The sequence below is a fragment of the Mollisia scopiformis genome (assembly GCF_001500285.1).
Source record: "Mollisia scopiformis unplaced genomic scaffold LY89scaffold_1, whole genome shotgun sequence".
Lineage (NCBI taxonomy): Eukaryota > Fungi > Ascomycota > Leotiomycetes > Helotiales > Mollisiaceae > Mollisia > Mollisia scopiformis.
The window spans coordinates 2,298,498-2,320,010 of record NW_017263581.1 but is presented as its reverse complement, the minus strand read 5'-3'; the positions used below and the strand labels follow the sequence as shown (position 1 = coordinate 2,320,010).

General features: G+C 48.6%; 7 protein-coding genes across 7 annotated transcripts; 6 read left to right on the top strand and 1 right to left on the bottom strand.

Annotated features, from left to right (window-relative positions):
- Positions 1–1,320: 1,320 nt before the first annotated feature.
- On the top strand, positions 1,321–4,073 carry LY89DRAFT_663261 (RNI-like protein; the record flags this gene model as incomplete). Its single annotated transcript, XM_018212692.1, has 3 exons — positions 1,321–3,768; positions 3,826–4,039; positions 4,069–4,073. 3 exons carry the CDS (start codon positions 1,321–1,323, stop codon positions 4,071–4,073), a joined length of 2,667 nt encoding a protein of 888 aa, XP_018078887.1.
- A 2,237-nt stretch (positions 4,074–6,310) lies between these two features.
- On the bottom strand, positions 6,311–7,746 carry LY89DRAFT_776627 (uncharacterized protein). Its single transcript, XM_018222057.1, has 4 exons — positions 7,249–7,746; positions 6,897–7,199; positions 6,724–6,842; positions 6,311–6,678 (listed from the first exon to the last, which is right to left on the bottom strand). The coding sequence occupies exons 1-4, from the start codon at positions 7,646–7,648 to the stop codon at positions 6,526–6,528; spliced, it is 975 nt and encodes a 324-aa protein (XP_018078886.1). The 5' UTR covers positions 7,649–7,746; the 3' UTR covers positions 6,311–6,525.
- A 226-nt stretch (positions 7,747–7,972) lies between these two features.
- LY89DRAFT_727554 (uncharacterized protein) lies at positions 7,973–9,803 on the top strand (the record flags this gene model as incomplete). The annotated part of the gene is made up of 3 exons (XM_018219165.1): positions 7,973–9,604; positions 9,698–9,730; positions 9,786–9,803. The coding sequence occupies 3 exons, from the start codon at positions 7,973–7,975 to the stop codon at positions 9,801–9,803; spliced, it is 1,683 nt and encodes a 560-aa protein (XP_018078885.1).
- A 1,946-nt stretch (positions 9,804–11,749) lies between these two features.
- LY89DRAFT_556607 (winged helix DNA-binding domain-containing protein) lies at positions 11,750–11,905 on the top strand (the record flags this gene model as incomplete). Its single annotated transcript, XM_018208378.1, has 1 exon — positions 11,750–11,905. A coding segment is annotated over one exon (156 nt), but the record flags the coding sequence as incomplete, so codon positions are not given.
- A 3,354-nt stretch (positions 11,906–15,259) lies between these two features.
- On the top strand, positions 15,260–17,040 carry LY89DRAFT_634670 (exopolygalacturonase). Its single transcript, XM_018211402.1, has 3 exons — positions 15,260–15,900; positions 15,950–16,375; positions 16,423–17,040. The coding sequence occupies exons 1-3, from the start codon at positions 15,540–15,542 to the stop codon at positions 17,004–17,006; spliced, it is 1,371 nt and encodes a 456-aa protein (XP_018078883.1). The 5' UTR covers positions 15,260–15,539; the 3' UTR covers positions 17,007–17,040.
- A 942-nt stretch (positions 17,041–17,982) lies between these two features.
- On the top strand, positions 17,983–18,798 carry LY89DRAFT_727551 (uncharacterized protein; the record flags this gene model as incomplete). The annotated part of the gene is made up of 1 exon (XM_018219164.1): positions 17,983–18,798. The coding sequence occupies one exon, from the start codon at positions 17,983–17,985 to the stop codon at positions 18,796–18,798; it is 816 nt and encodes a 271-aa protein (XP_018078882.1).
- Positions 18,799–19,877: 1,079 nt separating this feature from the next.
- LY89DRAFT_605205 (uncharacterized protein) lies at positions 19,878–20,288 on the top strand (the record flags this gene model as incomplete). The annotated part of the gene is made up of 1 exon (XM_018210386.1): positions 19,878–20,288. A coding segment is annotated over one exon (411 nt), but the record flags the coding sequence as incomplete, so codon positions are not given.
- Positions 20,289–21,513: the final 1,225 nt, after the last annotated feature.

Below are 21,513 nucleotides of genomic sequence, written 5' to 3'. Positions count from 1 at the left end.
GGGGGGGGGGGGGGGGGCGTCTCTCCCATGTGGCCTTCTAGAATGCAAATGGAAGGAGTCAATCTCGTAGGCGAGGCGTGCGAGGCGTGCGACCCCTGAAGGGAATCGAGCGGTAAGGTAAGGTTAAGTAAGGGTACCAGTACAGTACCGAGCGAGCGAGGGAACGAGCCTGGCAAAATGATGACTGCACGCACAAAAAAGAGAGTGACTTACGGCTGAAAGAAGAATAATTGTGAAAATAATATTCTGAGGGGCCATTTGTTTTCTGTCCTCTTATTATTTTTTTACCGTTCGTTTTCTCTCTCTGTTGATATTCTTTGGATGAGCGACAACGGACGGAAGGACCCTTTCTGACATATCATATCGAATAAAATATCGAAACGAAGGAAAAAAGAAACATGTTCGTCAATCGTCGTCGCGATACACCTTCGTCATTCTAGCGCCTCCCGCAGACTCCACTCTAGTTCCACTGTGCCCTCCCATTTCACCATCCATCAGGCGCTCGGCCAAGTCAAGTCAAGTCAAGTCAAGTCAAGTTCAAGTCAGTCAGCTCAAGTCAAGTCAAGTCAACTCAACTCACGCTCAGGCTCAGGCTTGTTTCGGTCTTGGCCCCAATTGAGGATTCATTCGGCGGTCCGTCGCTCGCGCCCTCGTCTCTCTCACCTCACTAAGGGAAGAAGGGAAAGGGAAGCTCTACAACCAATCTGCGCTCCGTGCATCTCCCCCCAATCCCAATCCCATTCCAGTCAGCATCCGTCCGCTGCTGCTGCTGCACTTTGCCTCGTCCCTGGATGTTTTGCATCGTCGCCTTTCCTCTTCCTGTCCGAACTTCAACTCCTCAACGCCCCGAACCGTGACACTTCGAATTTACCCCTCCGTCGAGCAGTCCCAGGAATGTGACGGTCAAGCAAGTCAGACTTCGACATCGAGCTACCACTCCACTCTACGCTGTAAGTCAGGACCCCCGCAGATGACACAAGAAGGGGAAAATAGAACTAAGAATGTCTTCGCAGACACGTCCCGGCGCACGAGCTTGGAGAACAAAGAAACCTACTCCCCTTCGAATTTTTTGTACATACCTACTTGCGAAATACTGGAGATAGCACCGATTTCTTCTTTCTACTTGCAAATATTCCGCTACTTCCTACTTTCACGTACACACATACACACGCATCATCTATCTGCAGACCTGGCCTCTCACCTGGCACTGACGGCCGATAGGCCGTGCCAATAACGGATGCGATTTGGCAGGCACCATCTCCTCGAACCCAAATTCCTCTTCCCCTCACCCAAATACCCCCAAGAACAAAACCACAAACCATGCGGCGGAACCGCGGCGGGCCCAGCTCGCCCTTCAGAACCAATGGCGCCCCGATCCCAGACTCCCTCTCCCTGATCCGCTCCTTCAACATCGAGACCAATCCCACCCGCCCCGTGCGTCCCTCCCCGCTGACAGCCTCCACCATCCCCGACATGCCGCTCGACCTCGTGGACCGCATTCGCTCGTTCCCGCTGTTCCTCTCAGCGCCCGACTCGTTCCTGGCTGCCATTGGCAAGCACTTGAGACCGCAGGTGCACTCCCCGCACGATCATATCTTGACGGAGGGCGATGAGGCCAAGGCGATGTACTGGCTGGTGCGGGGCGCGGTGGCAGTCACGTCGCGGGATGGCGAGGCTACGTATGCGGAGTTGAGGCCAGGCGCGTTCTTTGGGGAGATTGGCATCCTGATGGACGTCCCGCGGACGGCGACCATCATCGCGCGGACGAAGTGTCTGCTGGTGGTGCTGAAGAAGGAGGATCTGCGGACCGAGCTGCCGAATTTTCCAGAGATGGAACAAGCGATTATGGAGGAGGCTCAAGAGCGCTTGACGATCTTGAATAAGAAGCGGAAGGAGAGTGGGTTTGGGCCGAAATTGGTTTCGACTTCTTTGCCGTCGAGAGGAGGGAAACTGCTTGCGCGGGAGGCGGCGCCGGGAGAGGTTTCGATGGGTGATGTGGGGAAGATTGAGAAGGGGACGGTGATCAATACCAAGAAGCGGAAATCGCCAAGTCCGCAAGGGATTGAGGATCCTGCGGCTGGAAGCGCGTTAGGAAGTGGGTTTGTGAATGTGAGGAGAACGTTGAAGGAGTTACCACTTTTCTCAACGCTTCCTCCTGAAATTCTTCATTTTCTGGGCTTGAGTGCACAGCCGAAGACGTATCCTCCGTTCACGGATATTATTCTCCAAGGGTCGCCTGGAAGCGAGATTTACTTTATTGTAAGAGGAGAGGTGGAAATCATACATGAGACGACAAATGGCCAATCTTTCAGTCACGCGAATCATGGACATCCTTCTTACATTCGGCCGAGATTGAAGCAAGGGCAGTATTTTGGTGAAGTCGCTAGTCTGGCTCTAGCACCCAGGAGAACAGCTACTGTTCGATCAATTACAACAGTAGAGTGTCTGTTGATCAGTGGAGAGGTTCTGGAAGAGCTATGGCGAAGATGTCCTCCGGATATCAAGAAACAGGTGGAGCGAACTGCCAAAACTCGAATGGAGCACCAGGATGAAGATGTGCATATGATCGATGTTGATGCACCTTCAATCAACGATTTGGAACTTGAAGATCGTGTCACGACACCTATACGGACCAGTCTTCCACAAGTCACGTTCACCCCGTCGAAACCTGCCAGTCCGCACAAGCCAAGTAGAGCAGAGGATAAGGAGGTTTTGGAACCTCTGGATCCTGATCCTTTCTTGAGTGTCGATATGGATAATATGAGAGCGAGATCAAGGAGAGGTTCTTATGCTCCACCTGTTCCTGACACTCCACCACCAGAAGAGCAGAAAGTGCAATCAGGTCCAAAAACGAGGTCGAGAACTCAAACTCCAACTCCGACAAAATCACCACTAGCTATGACACCGCCAGATTCGAGCTTCCGTCCAAAGAGACCAAGGACGCAACGGAGGCCGAGTCAATATAATAGAGGTGTTCTTCCGGATCCAATACTTATTCTGATATTTTCGTATCTCGACATTTATCAGCTTATGCGGCTCCGAAGTGTGTCACTTCATTGGTCAAAACTTCTCACTACATCTCCGAAAATCTGCAAAACCCTTGATCTCTCTCTCTATAATCGCCAAGTTACCAACAAAGTACTAACTGACATCATCTGCCCATTTGTTGGGAAACGACCAGAAACCATCGATATCAGTAATTGTTTCCACATCACAGACGAAGGCTTCTCCGCCCTCTCCCAACAATCCGGCTCCAACGTGCACGCCTGGAAAATGAAAAGCGTCTGGGACATAACCGCCAACGCCGTCCTAGAAATGGCCAACAACGCCAAACAACTCGAAGAAATCGACCTCTCCAACTGCCGCAAAGTCAGCGACAACCTCCTCGCCCGCATCGTTGGCTGGGTCGTCACCGAACCCGCCCCTCCTCAACAAAACACCCGTTCCAAAGCCCTCCAACAACCCAACCCCGCCGCTCCTCCCGTCGGCACCGTAGTCGGCTGTCCAAACCTCAAACGCTTGACGCTGAGTTACTGCAAACACGTCACGGATCGCTCCATGGCTCATCTAGCCGTCCACGCTCATTCGAGGCTCCAGAGCATCGATCTCACGCGCTGTACGACGATCACGGATGGTGGGTTCCAACATTGGAGTATCTATAAGTTTTCGAGGCTCGAGAGGCTCATTTTGGCGGATTGCACGTATTTGACTGATAATGCGATTGTGTATCTAACGAATGCTGCGAAGGGGTTGAGGGAGTTGGATTTGGTTTGTCTTCCCCTCCTTCCCTTCTTATTGAAAGAATGAAGTTAACAAAAAAAACAGTCATTCTGCTGCGCCCTCTCCGACACCGCAACCGAAGTCCTCTCCCTCGGCTGTCCGCGCCTCCGCTCCCTCAAACTCTCCTTCTGCGGCAGCGCCGTCTCCGACTCCTCCCTCCGCGGCATCGGGCTGCACCTGCTCGAGCTCAGGGAACTGAGTGTGAGAGGCTGTGTGAGGGTCACGGGCACGGGCGTCGAGGCTGTGGTTGAGGGCTGTAGTATGTTGGAGAGTATGGATGTGTCTCAGTGTAAGAATCTGGGGAGGTGGTTGGAGGGGGGTGGGGAGGAGAGGTGTAGGAGGGTTTTTAGACGGGGGGGATTGAGGTTTGAGACTAGGAAGGGGAGTGAGGGGGGGTGGGGGTTGAGGTAGTGAGGGGCTGGGCGAGCGTTGAGAGCTAGAGAGCTTACCACCGGGATTTAAGACCTTGAAAATAGAGAGGAGGATATGCAGATATGCAGATATGCAGATAGAGGGAGACAGATATCATGATATGATTGTATGAATGGGCGGCTGGCATTGGCTTGGCTTCAATCATGGCATTTTTTGCGGCGCTGGTAGGATAGGTATGATAGCTGGATATATGGATTTGGTTTATGATGAAGGTTTTTTTTTTTTTGGACTATGATTGATGAGTGTTGACTATCAATTAATCGGGGATGAGTGATTGATTTAAATAAGGAGGAGGTGACTGGGCTCATTCCTACTACCTATCTAGCAGAAACTGCACTTCAGATTCACTAGGAATCAAGTAAGAAGACTATTAACATAACCCGAAAAATCTCCACTCAATTATAAATACTACCCATCAAGCCCACACACATCCACGCATCCTCCCAATCCCTCCCCCAAAGCTTTTCTCCCAAAGTTTCCCCCCTAAGTAAGCAAGCTCTACTTTCCCCTCTACGAGCTTGAACGGACGGAAAATTACTTCCCTCGCTCCGAGACCCAAAAAAAAAGGAAAAAAAGAAATGAGGTTCAGAGAGGAACGGGTGCTGGAAATTTGGATGTGGGGAGGTTGAGATGATGGAGGAGGGGAGGGAATAGATGGGATGGGATGGAATTGCGAGTAGTCGTGGGGTGTGTGGTTCTGAGTTTTTTTGAGCGTGGAAGGGGAATGAATGAATATGTATGTATGTAGCTAGAGGGTGCGGTGGTGTTTCGAAACCCGATGGATGGATCGGCTGAGATAAATAAATAAATACCCCGAGCAAAATTAAATCAATCCCCATCTCCAGCTATACACAGGAATGCATTAGATTATTATTCATCGAGAGGAGAGGAGAGGAGGTGTTATGAAAAGCAGGATATTCTTGAGTCGAAGACTTCAAGAGAGAGTTGGACATGAGATAGATAAAAGAGATGTGAATGTCTGTCTTTGCAACCATCTGGAGGGCTGCTCCGAAGTCGTGGGGAGAGGCCAGACAATTAAGTTGAGTGAGTAATTGTAAGGGTGGTATGTCCCTAGTTTGTAGATTTTCAAACTTCGATATCATGGACGATCAAAATTCAGTTGAGTGAGTGTAATGGTGGTAAGTTCCTACTTTATAAGAACTAAAAGTGCGATGGATGACACGGACGAGCAAGCCAAGTAAGTATCTATTGGTAAGTCCTTATTTTTTTTTTTTTTTTGAGATTTTAAAGTGTGGTACCATGGATGAGTAAGTAGAGTAAATAAATATCTAGTAGTCTTTAACTCGTATCCCCTTCAGGTGTAATGATCACCTAGAAGGATCACGAGGGCAGGGAAGCAGGCAGGTTGAATCAGTGTTGATTGACTAAAGAGCTAAGAAGACTAGGAGCTTGAGGATATACTCGAGCTTGAATGGAGCTAATCCCCATTCAGTCTAGTGTCACGCGAGATCTCGTGACATCAGACTCACCTAATATGGACCGTATTTCCAACAAGTAGTGTATATTTGCTTTGTTAAATTTTAAAGTAGGATGCCCACGGACGAGCAAAGCAGAGTGAGTTAATATCTAGTGGTATGTGTCTACTTTGTTAGATTTTAAAATAGGATGCCACGGACGAGGAAATCGAGGAAATATCTATTAGTAAGTCCCTACTTTTTAAGATTTTAAAGTGCAGTGCTATGGACGAGGAAGCAGAGTGAGTAAATATGTAAATATCTGGTGGTTAATCCCTACTTTATAAGATTGCAAAGCGGGATACCATGGACAATCAAGCAGAGTAAGTAAATATCTAGTAGTATGTCGCTATTTTATACTTTTAAAAGCGGGATACCAAAGACCATCAGGTAAAGTAAGTATCTGGCGTTATGTCCCTACTTATCAAATCGCAAAGCACGACGCTGCGGCCAAACAAGCCAAGATTTGGTGGTATCATCACAATTGTCCCGACTTTGTAAACCTCACAGTGCGATAGCACAGACAACCAAGCCAAATACCTGGTGGTATCATGGTCACTGTCTCTACTTTATAAGCTTTCAAAGTGCGACCTCACAACCAAACAATAGCCTAGCCACGAAGTACGGAAAGCAACGTTATATTTCGAATGATCTGCAAAGTGAATCGGGTATCTAGTCATGGTAAGAAATCGTCGCAAATGCACCCCCCTTTCCATCCATCCAGACGCCTTGCTGAGATTCATGATATGGTAAACAAGTAAAGAAGAAAAGGAACGCCATCGCTGTACTCCAAAGCAACGCAGGTAAGAAAAACAGAAAAAGTGAAATTCGAGATCAATCAATCATCGGTAAGATCAACGACCACCTGGCCCGTAGCGGTCCATGATGTCTTGTAGGCTCTGCCGCTGCTCCCAGCTGCACCGGTTCGTCTGCGTTTGCTTCCGCTGGGTTGGCTATCTTCTTCTTCGGCTTTGATTTCTTCGATTTCCCGCTACAAATTGTTAGCTACATCTTCCTGAGTCAGAGGATAATTTACCTTGAGGTTGGCTAGACGTTCTCGTCGAGCTGCGGGTAGATTTCCCCTGAGATTGAGAGGTGCGATGGCTGGCTGTGGAGATGGCGAACGTGGGATGATCAACTCGATTTTTAGGTCCTCTGTCGATTATTGTTAGTTAATGAAAGTTTTTGGAATTAAAGGGAGGTTCGTACCCATCGATCGGTATTTGAATATAAATACACCCAGAGGGTTGTTATATCCATCCACATCAACTGTCTCCTTGATATGTCGAGTCACAATCTGTTGCTCTCCATATGCGACTCCATGTGATATAGCTTTGCCTTTCAAAGCTTTCTCTGCGACTTCTTCGATTGGGTTGTATACTGTGGATCTATAGAGTGGTGGTGGTAGGATAGGATCTCTTTGAAGAGTTCGGAACACAGAAATAACAATCTCTCCAATACCGATGACCGCTCTCGAATCTTGCCTCACTCGTGTAGAGTCGGTATCGTCGACTGCGAAATTGTTAGTGAAATGTGATTCCAGTAGTAATGACGAGGCTACCTTTCTTCAAGTTGTTGAATTTCAACGGCCGACTGGTAATCTCAGTCCCACTGATCCTATCGAGTCTCGCCGTAATCAACTCCATATAGTACCCCGAAGCACGATAGAAATAGTCGGCAGTGCACGAGGCTTGGGCAATTCCGTGACCGTCAACACTCGCTTTGAAGGTAACGCTTTGGCTTGTCAACCTGAAAGGATTCTTCAAGATGATTCGAATGCGAAACTGTGCGCCGGCCTTGCTTTCCACGTATTTCGAGATGCGCTGCCCTTCAGGCAGATGGCTGTATTTTCGATATGTCCAGCCTCCATCATCGTCATACTCTTGCAAATCTTGGGCTCCTCCATCGTCGACTGACTGTACGCAGACCTCTACACCTGGGCATCCGGAAAGAATAGCCATGGTTTCGGAGTGTTCAAAGGCGGTGTATGAAAGGCGGTGTATGGAAGGCGGTGTATCAAAGGCGGTGTATAAAATACTGTCGTCGTTAAAGTAAGCGGATATGAAGAAGTGGTGAGTGAGCAGAAGTGGTGCCTCGAAATAAACGTGGGGCTGAAGCGACAGCCTCGTCTGAGGGACCACTTCGATTGGTGATCGTCTCGAGACGCTAAAAATGCCCCGCTTAACCTTATCCAGCCAGCTCTAAATTATGTCGGAAAAGTTGACAAGACTTCTCGATATCTACCTAGGTACTTTGCGACAGCAACATTGTCGAACAGAGTCACCATGGATCCTGGAAGGAAAGCAATGATAGCAGGTCGCGGATCACCTGCAAGAGACATTACAGCGCCTCGACGAGATCAAAACAATCGCATATCGAAATCTTCAAGACCAACAGGTTCAGGCAGCAGAACTCCCGACTTTCGACCTCCACGAAACAATGACGCTTTCGAAGATGAACAAACACGGAAATGGGTTTCTGAGGAAGATAGTTTCGTTCTAAAGCAGGCAAAGAAGAAGGCAGACATACGCGTACGGGAAGGGAGAGCAAAGCCGATAGATTGGCTCGCGGTCATTCTGAGAGTAATCGACCCAGACAGAGATTTACTCGATGACGATGAAGAGGAGGTTCAGCATGAGGTCGTAGATCCAGAAGGAGTTTTTGAAGGTCTCAATGACGCTCAATTCATCGAGCTGGAGAATGACATCAACTCTTACCTTGCTTTGGAAAAGAACAAGAAGAATCAGGATTATTGGAAGACAATGCAGATCATCTGCAATGACCGTCGTCAAAAATTGAAGCCAATGGGTCCAGAAGGTCGTGCTGTCAACTCTGTTTCTGCGGATATCGATAAGCTGCTAGGCCCAAAGACATATGAGCAGCTGGAGGCTTTGGAGAAGTCAATCAGAGCGAAACTGCGGTCAAACGAAAATATCGACTTCGACTACTGGGAACAATTACTGCGAAGTCTCCTGATATGGAAAGCCAAGGCAAAGCTCAAGAAGGTGTATCAGTCGGTTCTTGATAGTCGATTAGATACATTGCGCAAGCAACAAGAGGAAGATGCACAAGGTGTGCGAGAGAAGATGCAGGAACTGTTAGGTGGCCCACTTCGAGTTTCCGAGGAAGGTGCCGAACAATCGACGGATGTCTCAGAAGTTTTCCGACCTCAATCCGATTTCAAATACTCTCAGATCTACGATCCAGAGCCTTTATTGAAGCTGCATGCTGAAGACAAGTCGAGTGAGGTGATTGACGAATCGGTGTTTCTTCAGAAAGTTGTAGCAGAACGTCGAAAAGTTTTGAAGTTGGGCTATATTCCACTGAAACAACAAGCTGCAGAGAAGGGTGCAAGTTCGACCAGCAAGGTTGTCAGTATCGCAACTACTTCAGCTGCACCTCCAGGAACTCAACGATTCTCCACTGCCCCCAACGAAGATTTCTCTCAGGCAACAAAAGCATTATATGAGCGAGAAGTTGCTCGGGGTGTTGACGAGGACGAAGAAATCTTCACTGGAGAGGAAGCAGTTGCAACGGCAGATCAACCACAATGGGCAGACAAATACCGACCAAGAAAACCAAGGTACTTCAATCGTGTACAGATGGGATATGAATGGAACAAGTACAACCAGACTCACTACGACCATGATAATCCTCCGCCAAAAGTTGTGCAAGGTTACAAGTTCAACATTTTCTATCCGGATCTCATCGACAAGAGCAAAGCACCGACATTTAAGATTATAAGGGAGCATGGCCGCAAGAGAGGCGAATCCTTCGCACCCGCCGGAGAGGAAGATACTTGCCTAATCCGCTTCATTGCAGGACCCCCGTACGAAGACATCGCTTTCCGCATTATAGACAAGGAATGGGACTATAGTGCGAAGCGGGATCGTGGGTTCAAAAGCAGCTTTGACAAGGTACGCATGCTTACCTTACCGCGAGCAAGCATCAGGCGCGCGTTAGATGGTTTCCCATGCAACCCCTGAGCAGAAAACTGACTCTCCACATAGGGCATACTTCAGCTCCACTTCCAGTACAAGAAGGTAAGGAACAATCAATTGTGCGCGTGTATTTATTATTTGCTGACTTGTCATTTAGATATACTACAGGAAGTGATTGTTTCGATTCTGCTTGTGGGGAATACTTGAGACAATTGACCTGGGAAGTAGAAATCCATAGCAGCAAAGAAGTGCAAATTCTCACAAGCACTATTCCAGATCAGATCAGATCATAGCACGTGTGCTGTGGTGCAAAGGTAACATGTTGTACGCGCCGTTGATACTTTGCGTCGTAAATGGGACCCCTCCAGCGATGGCCGGCTGAGGATCCGTGCTCATGCCCGGGTGGCAGATATGAGCCACAAGAACGTTGCCGAGCCATTGTTCCTTCGTTGTGGTGCCTTCAACTGGTAAAGATAGGCGCGGACACTGGTACTGCATGAGTGCCGTTAGATTTTCCCGGGGCTGTGTCGCCTACGTGGGTAGCTGCTGCTCATCTCTCAATTTCTTGGTTGAAGCAGTGGATCAGTCTCGTCCCCTTACACCGCGTTCTCTCAATCAAGGAATTGTCCCGGAAATGCTTAATTTTCTGGACGGGTAATTGAATCAACAGCCTAGTTCTAGCGCTTTTCTAGAAGCGGCTCTATCCATGAGACAACAGGCATACAATGGAAGAATGATTGCAAGAACGCTAGCCCCGAGCGAGGCTGTTGTTGTGGTACTTCACCCCTTGGCAACTCTCCCATTCTGTCTAGTCAACCCCCCCCCCCCCTCCTCTAGGGCCATGCAGCTCTCCGACGCTAGTTCCACAATGAAGGCTGCATATGGCTGCCTCATTTTTATGGTGCGGATTGCACTGGCTGACAGGTAGCAAGTGATCGTGATTGCCTTCAGAACGTCCCTTACCAGGGTCGAATTCTCCTCAATCTTTCCTTATGTTACCTGCCGATGCAAACAAGGCTTGCATCACGCATCGACCTCTGTCCATGCGTTGGCACGCCATGCTGCATGTCCTGTCATTGTGGCCTTGTCCTGCTACGGCCCGGGACTATCAGTATAGTCCTGGGTGAATAACTACATCACACCTTCCTTTGCTATTCCCAATTCTTCGAAATCTCCGACTCGATATCCGCTCAGTCTGTCGCACAGCACAATACCACCAGCAGCAATCGCCTCCAGCGTTGAAAGGACCACTTCACCGTGAGCCACCTCTCCGAGCGGCGGGGTCTGTTTTCCCTACCTGCTGCTACTGCCGTGCTCCTTCTCAGTATGAATTCCGGCCAATATCACCAGCAGAGACTTCACACCACTCCCGGCTTGCCCATCAGCTTCCATCAATATTCCGATGCTCCCGTATCCTCCTCAGGACAATCAACTTCATCCCATCCAATGCTCTCCTGTGACAGCCTTCCTCGATTACAACAGCAACAACAACTACAATCACCTCAACACTTCATGACGAATCCTCCTGTTTCCTCCTCCAACCTTCTAGGTACCAACTACGACCTGGGAAACTCGATGCCTCCAGTCTCGATGACGACTAACCCTACCTGTCTCTGGCAAGACCAATCTCAACATACCCCCTCTTTCGAAGACCCAAATACCAACGACTATTACGACTACTCGCCCGGCCTCACCACTGGCGCCAACGACAACAATAATGGCGTCTGGCTCGATCCAGGTATCCCTCGCTGGATGCCAGACAATCCGCGATTGTACAACGACCCCTCCTCCAACATGACGATGCTGGACAGCTACGAACAAATGTACCCCATGAACAACGCCCATAAACACGATCTCCAGACCATGAACCAGAGCCGCCCCAACCTCATCTACCCATCTCTCGAAGAGCCCCGTGATCACTTCGCCCGCCTGAGCATCAGCCATAGTCCCCTCTCAGGAGGACCCAAGCAAGAAGATGAGTGTTTTGGACCCAGCAGTCTGCCCTTCGATAAACCTCCCGCGTTCATGACTTCTAACGAGAGCTCGCCCGACGAGAACGGCGGGAACAGCTCACGCGAGATGACGGCCGTGGATGTGGATGATCATGGGGCCGACGAGCCGTACGCCAAGTTGATCTATCGCGCACTGATGAGCGCGCCGAATCACTCCATGGTATTGCAGGAGATATATCAATGGTTCAGGGACAACACGGCGAAAGGAGCTTCGGATGGGAAAGGATGGATGAATAGCATTCGACACAATCTCTCTATGAACGCTGTACGTACACTCTCATCCCTTCATCCTCCTTATGTATCCGCCCAGCAGCAGCAGCAAACCCCACTAACAAAGAGACCAAAAAGGCCTTCAAGAAAACAGAACGCAAACTCCAAGGCGACGACACCAAGAAATCCACCGAATGGGTCCTCGAACCCTTCGCCATCAAAGACGGCGTCCAGTCCACCACCCGCTACCGCAAAGGCACCTCATCCGCCAAGAAACTGCCCCGAGCAGGAGCAGCAGCAGCAGCAGGAGGAGAGTACCCAGCCCCAACCCGCCAATCATCCGGTCGCAAAGGCGGAATGTGCAAGACGAAGCTCTCGCGACACCACCACCACCAACAGCAGCAACGCCCCAAGGAAGATCGCGACCATTTCAGCACGTCCCGCATCGACAGCGTGCGTCGCGCCCAGTTCGAGCGGCAGACCTCGAGTGGCAGGAGACAGCGATCCCCGTTGACGCCGCCGCCGGCTGGCGACGCTGGTCCGTACTTCGCGCCGTTCCCGAAGGTCGAGCAGGAGCAGGAGCACATGGATTCGCCGTTTGAGGAGATGTATGGGCTGGAGGAGTGTCAGGGGGTGTACACCCTTGATGGCGGACCGCTTTTCAGCGGCGACGGGAGCGGTCCTTTCCATCAGCATCAGCATCATCAGCATCATGCTGCTGCGGCTGCTGCTGGTGGAAGTGGTGGGGGCTCGGCTATGTCTACTTCTCGGTTCTGATATCCCATTCGGGCATTTTGGGTGGAAAGGAGAGAATCTGGATCCGGGATCTGGTATCGTCTGGATTGCCGTATTATGACGTGTACAGTGATGAGTGTCTGCAATAGAATCTCTGCGAGTTGTTTTTTTCTCCCCATCATTATCTTTCAAGGCTTTCCCGTGGCGGGAGAACTTTCTTTCATTCTCAAGCGTAATGACATTGTGGGCTTGCTTGTGCCGGGCCTCGGCATGGTCTCTTTGATCTGAAAATAGGGTGCGGTTCTTCTGCAAGACGGCTGGTTCCTAGGATGTCATCTTTAGTTCAGTGTAATTCATGTACTCGCAAGTGGAAGGGGCCAAAGACATTACGAATAGCTTTCAATGATAATGTGTAATATTCGACAGATCACTTTGTGAGTGAAAAGAAGAAGGACGGGATGTGGGTGAGACTATATGAAGTATGGAGCTCGATTCTGATAACAAGCCGGGCGGACTTTCCACGCTGCTGCACATGCACCTGCACAGCTAGCCATGCCTCGAGATCTGGTCAAGGTTAAGCCGCGGTCCTGGAATGAAATTATGTGGCTAGATGGCCCTGTCGCTGCATTAACTTCCGTCTCGGCTTTCACATGGTGGTTGGGGTGCCTGGCAACTTTACACGCCGTGTAGGAGTTGGAGGAGGAGATCGACCTCCGTCGTTGCACAAAGTTTCGGAGGCGGGGCGCGGAAAGCTTCCCGGATAAGATCACGATGCAAGATAGACCGTGACAGTCTTGGTTACTGGCTATAAAGCTCTTAATGTCATCGGAACTTTTTGAAGTGCTTGGAAGGCTTGCAGCCCTTGAGCGCGCCTGCTTCTCCACATGCGTACGCCACGACCAGTGAGGCGGGAGTAGAGGGTAAACTTAATATAAAGCATGTACTAAGGGTGGAATTTGATCCTGGACCCTGAATCAACGACTCCCACACAACGCGGGGTTCGCAAAGTATACCAGACTACGTTCCGCCAGCTCTTCACACTTCTCCTTTCCATCGTCCTCGGGGTCTGAACTCCTTCGAATGGCCAGGTCTAGGTCCTGACCGATAAGGAGCTGTGCATTCCGTTGGAAAAGTGAATCTGCAAGAGATCGAGGATCGTAGATCGCTATGTCCTCTCACGAACCGGATCTTCACCAGGTTACGCGTACCAAGATCTCTTCCAATCATGGACTTACCGCCTGCACGGAAAGCATTATTTCTTTTGCGATTTCGATAACCTGGTTCTCGGTATTGCAGTATTATAGCCATGCAATGTGCTCTCATCGAGCGGACGGAATAAGTACCATGATAGGAGGCTCTTGGTGGATGACTTTCTCCACTACATCCTCCACTTACGAGTTGTCATCAATCGATGAACCTATCATACCCAAATTCTATTCTCCACTCCTCCACGGTTGAACAGAGAGGTCAGATGTCAGGTGAAAAATAAAAGTTCAATCTGAAGTGTGGGGGTTGTGTGGTTTAGCTCTCGTCAGCCCGACTTCATTCGGTGTTGCAGCATGCAGAATAAGCCACCGCTCCCGCATGGGCCGTTTCGCAAAGGTTCCTTTTCCTTTTTTCAATTTCAGAATCCAGGTTTTCATGGCTCCCAGTAACCCGGTCTGAAAAAACGGCAGGCTCGTTTTCACCATGCGACACACTAAAACAAAAGGGCTCGTGACGGTGACCCTGGGTGAGAAGAGGCTTCGTGCATTCTGTGTGCAGTAAGTACAATGACTTGACCAAGGGACTCGACGGCGCTTAAAGCAAGGAAGCTGGTGCTTGAAGCGCTTTGTTTTCTTGACTTCTATTTTCTTTGTCTTCATGTTGACACGAGGTTCGCTTCACACTGTCAGATATCAAGTTCTCGTTCTCAACGGAGAGTGCTCAGTGCTGTGCTTTCTTTTAGGCCAGGCCTTCCTGTCCAAGAGCTGAGAGCTGCTCAAAGATCAGCCTTCAGATGCCAAGTTCCTGCAGCTTTCGCTTGAAAAGGCAAATGCAATCTTTGTAAGGAGTGACGAATTGACCAGTCAACATGTGACAACGAAGCTTCGTTCATGAGCTCATGTCAAGGCCTATAAATATGCTAGAGATTGACACTTGGTTGTGTGTCCTGGTAATTGTTTGTTTGATGTTTAATTGTACACCAAAGCGAAGGTAAATGAAGTGCAATGGTACTGCACGTGTTTCCTTTCGGATATAGGTAGGTAGGCACGAGATAGGGGGTACCACGTGAGAATGGCTTCTCGGAAGATTACTTCCTTCTAGGTCTAAGCAGTTTTTCCGAACTCAAGTCCACAAATGAAGAACGACGCAATGAAAAGCACAACAGTAAGCAGATGGCATTGCAATTAATTACACATGATATGAAATGACTTGTGATGTAGAGGAGATGCAGAAAAGCTTCTCCAGAATCTCGGGAACGCGGCCGGACAGCCACGTTTGAGTTCCACCAACCACGTTTTTGTCCGTGAGTGATCTACATGGATGTTCATTCGCGTACCTGATGATATCCGTTCCAACGAATCATGTTGAATAGAAAAAGTTTGGAACGGGGTTCAAGATGCGGGGCTTGGGGAGCTCCTTGGCGGCGACATCCAAAAATCAATGGAGAAGCTGGGGAGCTCGAGGAGATCCCCGCCTTTCAGAGAAATTGGTTGGCCACTTTGCCCAAGCCATCCCAGCTTAACCCCTGGAATCGTCATCACGTTCCTGGGGGTGGAGAGCTGGCCGGAAAAATATCCAGGTCTTCATCCTAAACTTTGCATTCCACCACTGCATCAGTCCCGAAGCTACTGCTCTCCAAATTTATCTTGAGCTTGATAAATAAAGACATGATGCTTTCCTCCCAAACCTCATCGCTGCAGTCAATCATTGCCAATTTCATCAATTGACGTCCCCTCGCACTTGCCAAGATGCGCTTCCAATTGACGAGTCTTCTTGCTTTGGCCACAGTATCAATTGCTTCTCCAACATGGCAAGCTTTTGAAGACTGGGCCAAAGGAGCTGGCGGAAAGTCTGCTCCAGATCATACATCACCAAGACCGTCGATTTCGTGCCATCCCAAATCACCTCATGTCCCCCCACCATCTCCGCCTCCGCGAAATAAGGTCTGCTATGTGCAGAGTCACAACGACGGCGTCACTGACGACTCCACTTACATTTTGAGTGCTCTCCATTCTTGCAACAATGGTGGCCATGTGGTTTTCAGGGAAGGAATTAAATACACGATTGGCACTGCGCTAGATTTGACGTTCTTAGAGCACATCGATATTGGTAAGTGGGATGATTATTTCCAAATGTTCTGAGATTGATAGAGGACTAGACATCCAATCATACATTCAATTCACAAACGATACAACATACTGGCAAGCAAATTCGTTCAGATTCATCTTTCAGAATGTGACCTCATTCTTCAAACTGGGTGGCAACGATGTGAATATCTATGGAGGAGGAACCATTGATGGAAACGGCCAGGTCTGGTACGATCTATATGCTTCAAACATTTACACGCTTCGACCAGTTCTAATTGGAATTGATGGGCTTCACAACTCGATCCTCAGCAATTTGGTTCTGCGATACTCGCCAGAATACTACCACTTTGTCGCCAACGCTTCGAACGTGGTCTTCGACAACATCAATATCGCTGGTGCAAGCAAGAGTGTAAATGTCGCAAAGAACACAGATGGCTGGGATACGTATAGAAGCACAGACATTACAATCCAGAACTCTGTGATCAACAATGGTGATGGTAAGTGTCTCCTGACTTGAGATCGGACACATTGCTGACATTCGCAGATTGCGTATCCTTCAAACCGAACAGCACAAACATGCTAGTACAAAACCTCTGGTGCAACGGAAGCCACGGAATATCTGTAGGCTCACTTGGCCAGTACGTTGGCGAGTATGACATTGTTGAAAACATTTATGTTTTCAACGCCTCAATGCACAACACCACAGACGGTGCTCGAATCAAAGTTTGGCCCAACACTCCGTCAGCATTGAGCGGTGACCTCCAAGGAGGCGGCGGAAGCGGAAAAGTCAACAATATCACCTACGATACCATGCTCATCGACAAGGTGGACTATGCCATCGAAGTAGACCAATGCTATGGACAGTCAAACTTGACTTTGTGCTTGGAATACCCGTCGCCACTGACGATTACTGATATTGTTTTCAAGAACTTCAATGGGAAGACAACATCTAAGTATCAGCCAGAGATCGGAACTTTCGCGTGCTCGAGCTCGGCCGTGTGTAACAACATTGTCGCATCGAACATCAATGTTGTCAGTCCGAACGGAACGGACTTGGCGTACTGCTTGAATGTGAACGAGACGGCACTGGATGTGACGTGCTCGACTCTGTACAAGGGCTTCAACTGATATAGAGAAGTTAGCTTAATCCATAATGATCATGACAGACTTGAGGAAATGCTTGCGACATGTGACCCACCTGAAAAATGCCGTGCTCGTCGATATGCTTTGCGTGTAACTCGAGGGTGTCAAACAGAGGTCCTGTTTGCTAACCTAGGCATCTCGGCATCACGCAAAAAGTGAGCCCTCGGAGAATGAGCGGTGTAAAGAGGCGGAGGAGAATAGTGTAAACGACTCAAAGCGGAGAGCACATCATGACTGATACTGACGTTGAAGCATAGTCTAACACGAAGAGGAAAAAAGAGGTGAATGCATGAGACGAAGATCTGAAATCTTGTCTACTCTGGAAGGAAATGAGTCACAGAGGGACGACGAAGCAGGAAGAAGAGTGAGAGAACGAGGAAGGAAGGAGTGAACTGGATTGCAGAAGTGTTTGTAGCGCCTTTGCCACCATGTAAGGAAGGTGCAACTTAGCCAATCACGAGACATCTCGCTTGAGCAAAAAGGGGTAACTTCTCTCCTTATTTCCTGTATTACCACAAATCGTGCGTCATGACCAAACGTTTCCCGAATCGAAGAATTTTGTAAGAATTTTCCTATATCGAGGTCTTCTTTTCCTAAATCGAGGTCGGCCGAAAACGGAAAGGTCCGACGCGTCGCGTCGATCCGAACATTTCTTCAATCTCCAGAAAATACATATTCTGAGCTTTCACTCGATAATATACATCTACCACATTCGAATCCTCGCAATGACCGACCTCTATACGACAAGTACCAAGATGAGCATCGCTGGAAAAAGGTAGCCGAACTCCAGGAATTGTGCAAACATCACGGTCTATCGCACGCTGGCACCAAGCGCATTCTCGTCAAGCGCTTGGACAAACTTGACGAGCAACTTCGTACTCATGAAGGGCGGATACTTGATTATAAGAATAGGCTGAAGAGCTACCGAGAAAAGAAGCTTGCTGAAATTGTCCTATTCCTAATGTTCTCCAAATTTGGCCCAGAAATTCGCTGTCGAATCTGGCACTTTTCATTGCCTGGACCACGAGCGCTTTGCCCAGGAGTCAGGAGCACGCCATCCGGAGAATACGAGACCAATCGTGACTACAGGAAATTGTTCTTCCCGGGCAAGCACCAAGCCCCGAACCCAGCCGCGTTGAGTGTCTGCCGCGAGTCCAGACAAATTGCCCTTCAATGGTATCGGCTATGTTTTGGAACACAGAACATCTACGCTGATCTAAACATCGATATCCTTTTCTTTGGACCATGGGATGTTACGGACTTTGGCACGTTCTGGGAGTGGGATGAGTATAAGTCTGGCGGCCCTGGCGGCCTCACAAACATCATCCACAAGACTCTGCAGCCCGAGGTAGCGGCGGACTTGAAGAAAGTGCAGCGCTTGGCTTACAGATATCTTGACGGATGGGCTGAATATGATGATACTCACGGAGAGGAAACACACATGAATGGAGGAGGCGACGAATTAAGGAAACAATTAGGGCGATTCGAGAGCTTGAAGGAAGTCCTGCTCAGCCATGGTCCTGACAATACGGACGATTTGCGGAATACGAGGAGGAGACGATGGGTCAGCAATATGCTGAGTCAGAGGATGAAGGTCAAGATATTGATCCATACGACCTTCTCCCCCAACAGCGAGCGGAAAACGTCCTCCCTGCCTTCAGAACGAAGAACATTTCTCCAGAGGAGCAGGCACGAGGTATCCCAGAAGTTAAGCTTGTTGTCAAACGTGTTCCCAATGTACCAAAATATGTTGATACGAGACCCTACGCCTGGATGAGAGATTTTTCTTAATGGAAAATGATCGAGGAAGGAATTGGACGGACAATGTGCAAGAAGTTCTCTGTACTGTACACCTCGTATGAGAGAAACAGCATAATCTGGCACTGGTGTCTAGGATATACGATTTGTTTGATAACGTTTGTTGCAAGTACTCTGGGCAACTCAAACCTAGCGCAAAGACTTGCATAGATGTGCTGACGACAATGCCATACAGAGAATCCCCATCCATTGACATAAGATCATGTGACCATATATTTCTCTCCTATCAATCATGGTCCTGAAGTGCTGCTCAAAGACAGAAAAGAAGGTACTTCACCAAATTGTCCTGCTCTTTCTCTCAATCTTCCTCCACAGGATTTATGTATGCCGCAGTCTCTAGTAGGCTGCTTATGGTGACTATCCAACGACCCTTCCATGACCCCATATGTGCTTAAGGTCGAGACCATTCCAAAGGGAACGACCCAAATGGCACACTAGGCTCAGCGTTGATTCATATTCGTGCGAGGATTGCGAATCTGGAATTCAAGTCAATGGAATATTGCTATCTGGAAAGGAATCTACTCGACGTCCACTGGGACGTTGTACCCCATAAGTCCTGGTCATTTCGGCTGTTGAGTCTGGAAAAGGTTGGAGTTGGGTTAATATTGGCGTCCCATGTGCGAAAGAAGGACTATTATGTGCGAGTGGGAATTGCGGAAATGCCGCGATTTCGAGAGACTACTGAAGTTGAGGAGATTTATCTCATCTGATTTCTGGTGGTTCAAGCTGTGTGGAAGTCGAGAAGTCAAAGTCTGATAAGAATAAAAAGCCCCCTAAGCGAGCCACCCCTTTTTCATTTCCCTTAAAAGCGATCAAGGTACCTTGTCAATGATCCTATTCTGTTCCAAGCTGTTCTACAATCGATGTAGCCTTGAGCAGGATATGGCTCTGCACAAAGTCACGGGAGGTCATGCAGCCACAAGATGTTGTTGACCAATAATCAATGGACAACAACTTGACCACCACGCGTATCTCTACAGCCTCATTCGTGTCCCCTTATCACCTTTTGCAGCAAGACCCCACATACGACATCGAAAGATGTCTTTTTCATCTGAAGAATACACGTATACGCCATTTGAAAATACCACAGAAATAAGACTCCTCACTATCCATGCCGGCAAAGCAGAAGATCCGGTCACATGCAGCTTAGACGTCTGGGACTTGGAAAACGAGCCCATCTACGAGGCGTTATCTTACTGCTGGGGGCCTGGAAATTCTGAAACAATGGTACTGAATGGAATTCTGTTTCGACTCCGCGAGAATCTCTGGTCGGCATTATGGCATTTGCGAGAACAGGGCAAGGACCGTCTCATCTGGGCTGATGCTGTATGTATCAATCAAAAAGATATACCTGAGCGCAATAGTCAGATCCGGTTGATGAAAGATATTTATAAGAGGGCTACCCGAGTTATCGCATGGCTTGGCACTTCGTCCGAAGACAGCGACGTGGTTATGCGCTGGCTGACTACTCCACACTATGGTCGAGAGTGGTCTAATGAGATGGAATTAGGTATCAAAAAAATTGGAGAACGAGAGTACTGGCAACGGATGTGGGTCATTCAGGAGTGCTATCACGCGAGAGAGCTCATCATTCAGATTGGGAATTTCAGCATTGGATGGAGAGCACTCTTTCACGCCATAGACTGGAACGTGTCGGTCTTTGCACAGTCTGTCCTTGGCGTCGCTCGAAATCAAGGCCTCCGTCGTTTACAAAGACATACCATTGTTCATCTGATCAACCAATTCATGGATCATCGTTGTACCGATCCTAGAGATACTGTCTATGCAATCCTGTCGTTGCTCCCAGAAGAGGCCGTGAATGGCATCGAAGTAGACTACTCCAAAAGTTTAATGGCTGTCTTCTGCGATATCCTACAATTGCAGTCCGAGATGACAGACGTTCACAAAGATTCATACATCAAATCAAAGGCAGTGAATCCTCAAGGGTTTCCGATTCTGTTGTTTTCGCAGATCTTACATTGGTTTGTTGAAATCGGACACAAAGACCTCCCTAAAAAGAACAAGGATGTTTCGGCTCCCTTCCCCAAACGAGTTCCGTCTTTGAATCAAGACTACAGAGAAAAGTCCGGTGAGGACAACAAGAAAGCTTTTTTGGAGAGCTATCCCGGAGAAATCCCTGACCCTATCTTGGCCTGGCTCGAGGTTGACGAAGATAGGGACAATCCGAAGCACAAGCGTGATGGCTTTCAGTTTTGGAAACGGTCCAGCGTACTTCAGCCTCAGTCTTTCCCACCAGAACTAGCAAAACTGAGGAAGTTGAAGCTTTTTCTTGAGTCTTTTGAAATGCTGGGAGTTCTTAGATTGAGCATGTCGAACGCGGAAGTCATGGTGGATATGTGTACTCCGACTCCGAGCCGGCCATGCATTGTGATGCAACGTCAAACTGGAGTCTTCAAGGTGTATAGGAAGGCAGCTGAAGACGAAGTTGGTGGCGGATATCGTGAATGGCGAGATTTCATTTATCGGTACAACTTTTGCAGCCCTTCTTGGATATTTTCAATTTCGATTTTAGACGATTGAAAGCAAGGCAGTTGAATGAGAATGCTATAGATTCTAAACGCAATATCGGTAAATATAAGTCAGAGCCATAAATCTCTTGAAAATTTCCATGGCACGACTTGAATATCGGTAAGTACAGGAGGCGACGCTGTGC